Below are 10,990 nucleotides of genomic sequence, written 5' to 3' on the forward strand. Positions count from 1 at the left end.
CTACTGAGGAAGATCGTCATCGTCGGGCTGGTCGAAGAGGAAGTTGGCGGCAAGCTCCTCGTTCTTGTCGCATGCAAAATAGGCTTGAATCGCTTGTTCGCGGCCGAATCCCAGACGGCAAAGCTGGAGATTTAGAGTCGAGGTTAGCAGAAATTACATCTCGTAGGCCATGCAAGACCTGCTCGTGTGGCATCGGGTTACTTACCCTCTCAATAGCATCACGCTCCTCCTCGGTGACTGAGATTGCTTGGGCGCCAGGCGGCAGCGGTGCATCCTCATCTGCATCCTCGCCCAGTAGAGCGAGAAACTGATCTGGGTTCGCTGCAATGAGTTGCGCAAGCTGGGGGTTGCCAGCGCCCAATTGTTGCAGGATAGGCTCGAGCATCTGCGGTTGCTGCTGGACAACCTGGCGGAGCTGCTGGAATTGTGTGTTGTTCCGGAGGAAGTCTAGGTTGCCCAGCGACTGGCCACCAGCACCTGCTCCGGCCGCGGCTGCCACGGCGGCCGCAGCCGCCGCAGCGTTGCCTGCACTGCCCCCACTGCCTGCGCGACTCGCCCCGCTCCCTGCGCCCCCACGGCTGGCTTGTGCTGCGAGATCGAACAAGTTGACACCACCGTCATCGCCATCGCCTGATGTAGCGGGTGCGCCGGCACCAGCGGCAGGGGCAGGCGATTGTCCGGCAGCACGAGCCGCAGGGGGTTGGGTTGCTTGACGCAGGTTCTCAGGAATGCCCTGTAACAATCACATGTAAGTGCTCTAGTTTCCTCACAGACAACCAAAGAACTTTTGAGAGTGGACTGTAGCCTCCAGATAGACACCTACGTTCAAAAGATACTCCACAGCTCGGTCGGGGTTGAAATAGGCGGCGCGCATGGCAGCATCGATCTGGGTGCGCTCGAATCCCATTGCCTCCATGTTGGCGATGGCTTCATCACGCGCGGCGCCGGTGCTGAGCATGTTGGGGTCGTTAAAGTTGGCACCACCCTGAGCTTCTCCGGCTCTTTGCGGAGTCGGTGTAGCGGGCACCGCTGGCTCCGAGCTGCTCGTCTGGGCAGGGGCCGGAGGCGCGGCCGGCGTGGCTGCCGGGGCCGCAGCTGGCGTCGCGGGAGAGGCATTGGAGGATGCGGCGGCGGTAGATGCAGGAGCAGCTTTCGGCTGTAGCAGATGACAAGGTCAGCAATATTTCGACGCGAATCGGCGTAAACATTGTGTATAAACGGGGGTGTGCAAAGCTGCACGCTCATCTTACCTTGTTGACCACGCAGACAACGAATCCCTTCTCTTCAATCTTATACGACTCGACCGTATCCTCATCCTTGAGAATTTTGCCTAGAGTAATTATCAGCCTACTGTATCCGAAGAGACCGTATATGCAGGCGCCTGTGTGGAAGCCGGATCAGCAGCTGGGCTCACCTGAGTAGATCAGCTTCTGGAGCTTGGGATCCCATCCTCGCTCCTCCGAAATCTTTTGCTTGACTGCTGAGATCTGAAAAGCGATAAAAGTCAGCCGCTAATGGTCCATGGCCGAACGAAGTCGGACTGATGCTCGCGTTGGGGACAGAAAGCGCCGCCTTTTGGTCCGGGCATCAGTGGGCGGTGGGCGGGGCTTCGGTTTCGCATACCAGGTCGGTCGGTTCGACGTCGATGACGAACTTTTGCTGTTTGAGGTCCTAGAATTCGCACGAGGCAGCAGTCAGCGACAATGCCAACCGGGCAGATGGAAAAATGATCTGGTAAAAATCCAAAAAAAAAAAAAGTTCCAAAGTGCGCAAGACAGCGGTTGCTGCTCGATTTGTGGTGGTGATCGGTACAGGCGCCCAACCCCGGCATCTCGGTGCCGTGGGGGAGGTCTCGTTGGCACTATCCTTACCTTGAAAGTGACCTTCATGACGGGCAACTTCTTAGCAGCGTTACGTGCTGCGAGACGGTAATTGCGGTTAGGTCGGGTGCTGCTGCTTGATAAATCTTGAGAAAAACGCGCAAAAGACTGTTACTTTTTTTTGGTGTTTTTTTTTTTTTTTTTTTTTTTTTTTTTTTGCGCCGAGCTGGGTTGAAAGTGTTGCTTGGTGGCGGCCTCTGTCAAGTCAATCAATCAGTCGGTAGGCAACGAACTTTCACTGCCAAAGCTCGTCAAAGAGGCGAAAAGATGGGGGTGTGTGCGGTGCGTGTGTGATCAGTGTGGGTCCTCCTAGACGTCAGAATAATTATGACTGGATGACGGAGAGGGGAGAGCTTAGACCCTTCCCGGACCTGCAGTGACGCGACAGCTTTGGGAGCCTGCGGCCGTGGAGTGGATCTCACTCAGCTAAGTACCATACCTATTTTCCAGCATCGACAAGATACAGATAGCTGCCGCGAAGCTCCATTTGTCCCGTCCGTGCTGGCCGCTTTGGACTATGCTAGCCTGAGATAAGGTAATTAGTCCAATGCTTTGGCATGCTTAAAGTATTACCTACCTTACCTAGGTAAGGGCTCCTTGGGAGAAGCAAGTCAGACACATCACAGAGACAGTCTGAAACCTAAATAGGTAGTTAAAAACTGAGTGAGAACTATCGAACAACACACACATTTCGCGATCGATTGTCGATCATTTTTACATCAGACTAAACGTATCTTTTGTTGTAAACAGCTGCAAGTACCACGTTTGTTCTAATCACGTGGAGAAATATCAACTGTGACACGAAAGCAGAGTCTTTTGATCGGACAAGGCCGCTAGAATTCAGAATAACCATCCGCTTAAATACAAAAGGTAAAAAGCCTCAACCTGTAACCAACGAGGACAACAGGCTTCGAAAAAAAAAAAAAAAAAAGATATGAAATATGATAATAATACTAATAATAAAAGAAATAAAGCCATGTCGGTCCCGTAGAGGTTTTAGCAACCCGACATAAAATGCCTAACCCATCCATGGCGCCTTTCTATTCCCTGGCCAATAAATATGTAGCCATTTTTTTTTCCTTAATCGACAAAAGAAAAGGGGTATAAATAATTCTCCCTATACACCCAGAAAAAGTCATGTGTAGATCGTAAAACGTCATGGTTGCCGAGTAGGCATGTCCTCACCCTCCTCATCTTTGCCCCTGCTTTGTGTCCTCCTACTGCTAGCCCTCCTGCTGTTGTAGCCGTAAAGTGAGGTCCTGGCTCCAGCCGTCATGATCCAATCGGGGATTGGCGGCGTCAACTTTCCATCTTCCGCTTCTGGTGAGCTTGGCTGGGATGTTTTGTCATCCTCTGCCTGCTCCTCTTCATCCTCTTCATCTTCCTCACGAAGGGAGTCTCGCTGCATTGCGCGAGAAAACTCCTCAAAGCTGCCATGTTGACTAAGAGGACTTGGTACTTGGGGCAAGCTGCCGCTGCGCATCCTCCGGATTCCCTGGACACTGGGCGCCACGAGCTGTCCGGCGTTTGGTGCCGCAGTAACGACAGTACCGGGCTTGGCGATCGGAGGAGGTGTCGGCGAATCGGAGCGGAATAGAGGGTGAATATGCGACTCGCTAGCGTTGAAGTGTTGTGTGAGTCCTGCGGACAGCCGGCCATGCTCTGACATGGGGCTGAAGCTGCGGGCCCTGCGAGGGCGGCGTGGAGGCTCCAGGTCTGCTGGGGTACCAGGACTTGAACTCCGGCTTATGGTGGGGCTCGCGGGTATGGTCTCGAGGAAGTGGCCACCTTTGATGCTGCCTGTGGTTTGCAGCGACAGATGACGATTCTGTTGGTCGACTACCGATATGTCCCAGGTGTCGAAGGAGTCTTCGTTGGTACCCGACCTGTCCTTGATCGCATGCAAGTCGAGTGACTCCGGGCGGCGACTCGATCGTTGGCTGCTGGACAGCAGTCGTGTCCTAGAGGTGGTTGGCCTAACAGCATGCGACAAAGACGAGCGAATTGAGCACATTGTTTCGGCAGTAGAGCGGCCGCCGCTCGATCCAGGAGGGGTCCTGGAGCTGACGGAGCCGCCTCGCACCCGGGAAGGAGCTGGGCTGGTCTGACTGTAAGGAATTGACTTGACCTGGGCCATGGCTGATCGACGACCACCAGCTTCAACGTCGGAACCGTATGTGATGCCGTAAACCTTAACAACGAAAAAATGCACTATGAGAAACACGAACTGTGCTATGAAAGTGATTCCAAGGACGACTGAGCTGCCAATCACCAACGACTTGGGATCGGATCCGAGAATACCGGTTGACAGAAAGGAGGTTGCGTTCCGAAGGCTCGTCATTGTCACCGCTGACACTGCTGCCGAGACCGTGACCAGCGTTGCAACGATACCAAACCACAAGAGGTTGTGTGCCTCGAATGGATCCTTACTCCTGACGTGAATGTAGAGTGAAGAAAGCCAACAGACAACTAAAAGAACACAAGCCTCAAATACCGACGCTACTATTGAGGTAGCCGTGACTGGCGTCGGCATGGACAGGCTTGACGTTGACTGAGCAATAATGATGTGAACGACCAGCAGAGCGGTCGTCGCCACCACGGCAACAACGCCCAGCGCTGCGGGTACAGCTCGAGGTAGAGCCATTGCTGAGATGATTGGTGAGAGTAACTTGAAATGCGAGAAATTTGCTTGGGAAGAGACGGAAAGCCTTGATAAGGCCGACCATCCACGACGTAGTCAACTCCAGACTGCGATTTCAAGGCTTGCCCTGCTTGACTGACGTCCGATAGTCAAGTTGGATAGAAAAATTTGATGATAACAACACCGATCGCGGCAAGCACGGGAGCACCGCGTTGACAAAACACTCAAAGACTGTCAACCTTCCGGGCAAGTTGGATTAACCAGCTGGTTCAGGAGGTCGCAGAACAAAGTCGGAGATCCGTGGATCAATTGGTGGTCGAAAGATGACGGGAAGCTGCAACGAAAGACGTCGAGAGTTGGAATATGCGACGCACAGGTTGATGGCCGTTTTCATAGGGATGAGGTGTCGACAGGATCACGAGTGCAGGGAAGTCGGTAGCAAGGCAATTTTGTTCGGCGCGTGCAAGTCAAGCTAGGTGTTTGAAACGAAATGCAGGTAACGAGTGGAAGCCGTCGAGCCGATGGCAAATCACAAGAATGTGTGCTCAGTGACGGAATATGCGCGAGTGTTGACTGAGCTTGGCCGCAAGATCGGGCCTGGGGAAGGTAGGTGGATCTTCTCCTGGTTTATATCCCGGCGGGCAGGTTGGATTAAGGCAAGGATATAAGTTCCCGATATACGGATCCCAAGGATGGCGCAGCTTCAACCAACCACAAAGCACAGAGTTAGTGGCTCGAAATCTGCTCTGTAAGTGCCGGTTGATGGGTGTCAATGGGGTAGGACTAGATGTATAGTCGCTGTGTTGTCGAAAGCCCGAACGAGGGGGGTGAGGAAGGAGGGATTTTTAGACGCGTCGCGTGCGTGGGTAGATTCGGAGATGATGCTTGGCAACCCCCCGTCCCAAGGTTTGTGTGTTCTTTTTCTTTTCGTTTATTTTTTTCTTTTTTTTTTTCTGTTGCGATCGAATCGGGTTCGAATTGGCCGAAAGTCTTGTTTGTTATGTGAGTGTCTTCTGCCTTGGTTGGGCGAAACAACCCCTGTCGGTCCTTTCCACAAGCAGGGGTTGGTAACAGGTTGGTTCGGGATGCACGATCCTCGCGCCCAGAATTGTACGCAGCACAACAGAATGTCTTTTCTGTCTTGGCGGATCAACCCTCGAGCCTCGCCCGACAGTGAAAGACAAGAGACAAGGAAGAGGAGGAGAGGGTAAAAAAAAAATAGAAAATAAGAAAGAAGTTAGCGCACAACCACCAATATCGATCCTTGCGACAGGGCTGGATGTTGATCAAGCCACAATGTGTCTCGAGGACTCCGATTTGTTTAGGCTTCATAACATATACTATGTCAGCAAACTGGGACAACTTGATTGGCCGTGGGCGCAAATTACCTGGTGTTCACCTTTCCTATCCCTGACGGGCGTCGTCTGGTAGCTGAGGTTCGCCGATCGGGTTCCAATGGACTGGCTGAGAACTGGGTAGGTAGTTGACAGGCAGATATGAGGCAGAAAAGACTGGCTATCGGTATACCACACCAGGCGAATCCAGGCGCAGGCACTGGAGAATAGACGGAAAGAACTGGATTCAACGAAGTGAACAACCAAAGGAATGACGACGGCGGCAGCAGCAACAACGACAGCGGTAGGCCGAGAGAGAAGAGGGGGAGAGCTTCACAGCAGATGCAAAGGCGGGAGGCGGGCCGGGAAATACACAAAATTATGGGCATCTCCATCCCTTGCAGCGCCTGCACTTTTTTCCATGGCGACCCGGCGACCAGAAAAAATATCCATTTTTGCTTCCCGGTCCTACTGTGCAATGTAAAAGGCCTCTCCTTGTACCGCCGAATCCGGGAATTGACAGGGAGAGCTCCAGATTCGCAAGGTCCCAGGGCGACCCCATTTCTGCCTCCACTGGGGAGGGGCCAAGGCCCAGGCCACACCCCAGGCACTCCGTCCGGGACAGGAAAGAATAAACCGGAGCCCGCATGGATATCGCACTGTCTACAATTATATTGTACTGTCATAGAAATGGCCGGTAGCAGCGCAGGAAAGAACGAACGCATGCGCCCCGCTCGGTTCTTCCCTGGTTGGGTTACATCGTCAAGGCTCAGCACAAACTCCTGAGCCTGCAGCAAATTGACAAGACAAGGGTAACAGCGTAGCAGCTGCCAGGTTCTTGAGGAGCAAAAGGAACTTCTGGACGGACTTGGCCGTAGGTTTTTTTTTTTTTTTTTTTTTTTTTTGCTCTGGGATCGGCATTGCGATCTCAGCAGCCTCACAAGGCAGGTAGCTGTCCAGACAGGCGATAGCAGGCATGCATGCAGAATACAATCATGGAAACGCTTGGAGCTTCGTGTGTGCGCAGCTGAACATCTTTGGCCAAGAATATACTAAAAACAGGAACTAACTATACTACGTTTGTGAAGAGCTGACAAACCATTACATGCATTCAGTATGGCATCATGTTTACTGAATGCGGAGAACGCTGAGTACTGGGTCTTAGCTTGGGTGAGATAGGTCAGCGATCTGGAGTAGTCAGTCACACTGACGGCATCCACGCTACATGCTCAATCAGTGCTCCCCCCGTGCTTGGTCCGGGACATAAGATGGCTGACATTTCTGAAAACTCATACGCTACAGTATTAAGGCTCTGAGTTGGCAGAATACGTGGCACATGGCTGGCCGTTTGAGCCCTCGAAGATCGATGGTCTGGCGCAGAAACTTTCCGTCTCGCCTTTGCTTCTTTGTCATATTTCTTCTCGGCGTGCCAGCTCAGCTCATAATATACCGCCCAGGTGGGCTTACAGCCCGGCAACGGGGTTGGTCAGTCAGTTCCTGAACAGCTCCTGATATTTTCGTCTTCGTCTTCTTCTCTCTTGCTTTTACTCTCCAGTCTAACCACCAATGAAATGTGTCAATTCCACTATTATCATAAAAAGTACCCTAACGAAAGCGTAAGAAGAAACCAGAAACTTAAGAGGGGACAGACATAATGTAACACATTATATTAGCCCTTGTACGGTTTTTGAAACATAATCTTCCCACGAGGTATCTGAGATCAAAATTCGAGCATGAGGTTGCGCTCGCGGTGGAAGTGCCAGGGGGGGAACTATCGGAAAGTTTGACGCGGCTTCCGTGAAAGCTTCCAAAATTGCGCCCAGACACCCATGAAGCCCAAAAGTGTACCTTGGTCCCACCCTATTACGTCGGTAGGTTTGATCTTGCCACGGGAGCCGTACCGCAGTACGAAGGTATTACTGAGACCTAACCTGCCAAGCCTGCCTTGTCTGGCCTCGCCTAACCGAGTCTGGCTGCGGCACTGGGGCGGACGGTAATATCTCGCGTAGCAACTTGGAAGTCTGAAATTAGTACGCGAGCGCCAACCTACCACTCGCATAGTTACTTGCTATTTTCCTTGGTTTTCGGGTAATAGACTTGTGCCTGTAAAAAAGGGAAAGCTGCAACCTTAATCTGCAAGTAGGGTAGTGATAGACTTTGCTGTGCATCCTGCATCTGATTAACCAACCATAATTACCAACAGTGCGTACGAGTGATGCTTCGGGGTTACGGCACGCGTGTAAATGTTTGCTTTTTCCGTATCAGGTTCTTAAAAATTTTTTGACATGTTTGACATTTCTGTGGGAGAGGGGTTTATGGACTTGTACTAGCCTGGTATTAATAAATTCACTACTTAGTCTCGTTCTAGACTCTCACGTACCCCTCACGCCAGCGGAGTTTTGAGTGGTTTTCTATAGAAATTTTTTTTTTTTTTTTTTCTCACAGTGCCCAAATCGGTGCAATGTCGAGTGGTAAGGAGAGCACAGATGCAAAACAAAAAGCCTCACAGACCAGGCAGGTCTGGTGTCGTCATAGGAACGCTCAAGCACCGTCAAGATGAGTCTGACTAGACTCCAGAACCTGTTGCTAATTTATTCGAAGTGGTCCCAAAGCAACCGATGCCTGACTCAATTCGGCCCCCTCCTTCCCCATACTCAATACACCCTCAGCAGTGAGCAAGCAAGCAAGCACTTACGCACAGTCCCAAGTCAAACCTTTTTTTTTTTTTTTTTCCCTCGCGAAATTGAAGTCAAAAAAGCAAAAAATAGGTACGAGGGCTCAGCCTCAATCTCGTCTAGGCAATAAGGCTGCAATGCGGGCAAGGCAGGGAGGGAGGGTACTGCCATGCAATCCGCGCCGCACAGCAGCAAACGCCACACTCTCCCCTTTTATGCGATAGGCACTGAATTGATTACGCGGTAATGCGCTGAGCTTCCCTTGATCAAAGCAGCTGTAATTTTAGACAGACTGACTTGTTGCCAATTGAATTCTCGCGCAAGAGGGGCCGGTCTGTGAAGATTTACAGAAGACAAAGTTTGGATTTGCAAAGTAGGTAGTATTGTCAAGTCAGCGCAATCGACTGTTCTGATGCTTGGCTCCTTCTTTGGGTTGAAGAAGAATTCTGGTAATTTACCATACTGATCAACATGTGCATACCATAATAAGCTGGCTGCACAAAGCAAGGGCTGACCTGGATTAGGTATCCCTCCGTAGTGGAAGCGAGGCAACGTTATTACTACGAGATGCATGGATATGACAGAAAAAGAGGATCCCATAAAAGTACACAAATCTCCCTTTTAGGAAATTGTAAACAAACAACAATCATCAGCTCCGGGTTATGCTTTGTTTGTTTTTTTTTGTTTAGTTTTTTTTCTCTCGCATGAACGAGAGCCGAGAGAAAAAAATAAAATAAAAATAAAAATAAAAATAAAAAATAAGTAGAGGTTGACCGAGTCTACGGCTTAGGGCTTAAGGTTTATTCATGTCAAACATGGAAGGGAGGCAAGACAACAAAGGAATAAGGCAGATGATGAAGCCTGTCTTGGATGGAACAAAGCCATGTCTCTCCTTTTTGTTAAATATTTTGTAAACAATCGCCCGATCGGTTGTCTTAGACAACCAAGCTGTTTATTGCAACAATAGTCTGAGCTTTTACTGCCCTTGTTGTGTTCCACATTTGATTCGAAGAACGCTCAACGATGGTGATGGACAAAGCTTTTTTTTTTTTTTCCACTCTTTATTGAGACGAACCTATGAAAAGCCTCTTCCGTTTATCACCCCAGTCCGGTCTGGTCCCGATCATCTCCTGCTTCAATGGCAATACCGTTAACTCCACCAAAGCTTCTGTAGGGGGATCAAAGGGTCCTACCACACTTATGGGGATGTTTCAACGGTTTATTGGGTTTGCTTTGATCATGTGAATTCCCTGCAGCCTTTGCAAAGTCTTGCTGTCCACATAGTCTACCATTGTTTTCGTTTTATGGATGTACTATTTAAGATTGTCTATCACACATATAGCTCCCTTTTCGGATGGGTGACTGAAGAACCACACGTGTCCCGGTGACTACATCTCACAACTACTATGCTGCCTGCTCTTGTCACATCATCAAAGTAGCATGTCAGTGCGCTGAACCAGCGTTGATCTATGCTGAGGTTCTCTCTGTCAAACTCACCCTGGACCCTGTTGACTGTCTTTTACCAAGCTACTGTTTTGTTAGGAAGGAAACTTCTCGAAAGCTTGGGCCGTGTTATGGGAAAGAAGTTTGCGGCTGCAACCAAAGGTGTAAGTAAACAGAAATCTCCACGAGCAACGGATGTCAAAAAGATACCTGTTCCAAAAAGAAAACAGGAAAAAAAAGTATACATGCCTGTGCCCTGATTCAATGAAGATAGCGGATATAACCCGCCAGTGATGTTGGCAGCATGTGTACCTTGGCAGAATATAACGCCGGAGAGGTACACCAGATCACAGGGGCACTTTGACCCCGATCCGTTGACAGCCGCTATGGCTTGCCGGAGCCTGACCCTTCTTTATGTCAACCAAATCTACCCAGCGATCAGCTAGGGAACACCCGTGGACTAAACAACATCCATGGCAGATCATCTCGAGTGTGGGCCATAGCTCTTACCCCGCTGCCCGCTAGGAATACCAATATACTCACGGTTACCATCAAGTGCTCTCTGGCTTGGCTATACTTGAAAGGCCCAGGAAAAAATCCTGGAAGGCCGAGAGGTTGCCGATCAACAAACAGACAGCGCAAGTCACATCCTGACCGGAGGAACAAGATATTCGAGACACTTGGCAACTTGAAGTGAGCACAGATACTGGGCTTACAGCATCAGCATATTACAAAAAAAGACAAAAATAATAGTCACCAGAGCCGACCGATGGTCCACCTGTAAATGATCACATCTGTAAATTTCACATTTCCTCTCAGTAGACCCATTGACGATTATCAGGCCTTCTCTTACATTATAGAAAAACTCCTAGTTTACAAATCATTTAACCCAGAGTGACAAGAAAGGACAATAGTCCAAGGTGAAATGGACATCCTTGTTGCTCGCCCGAATATCCGCACATGTTTAGAATACAGTGAACAAGCCAGAATCGGCGATACAGGTCAAGAAGGACCCTA

The 10,990-nt window shown here is 50.1% G+C and overlaps 1 protein-coding gene across 1 annotated transcript; it reads right to left on the minus strand.

Moving 5' to 3' along the window:
• PpBr36_01172 (uncharacterized protein) lies at positions 1-4,524 on the minus strand (the record flags this gene model as incomplete). The annotated part of the gene is made up of 8 exons (XM_029888360.1): positions 1-123; positions 206-733; positions 824-1,156; positions 1,251-1,330; positions 1,415-1,487; positions 1,624-1,671; positions 1,872-1,918; positions 3,066-4,524. The coding sequence occupies 8 exons, from the start codon at positions 4,522-4,524 to the stop codon at positions 1-3; spliced, it is 2,691 nt and encodes an 896-aa protein (XP_029752286.1).
• Positions 4,525-10,990: the final 6,466 nt, after the last annotated feature.

Source organism: Pyricularia pennisetigena, chromosome 2 (genome assembly GCF_004337985.1).
Source record: "Pyricularia pennisetigena strain Br36 chromosome 2, whole genome shotgun sequence".
Lineage (NCBI taxonomy): Eukaryota > Fungi > Ascomycota > Sordariomycetes > Magnaporthales > Pyriculariaceae > Pyricularia > Pyricularia pennisetigena.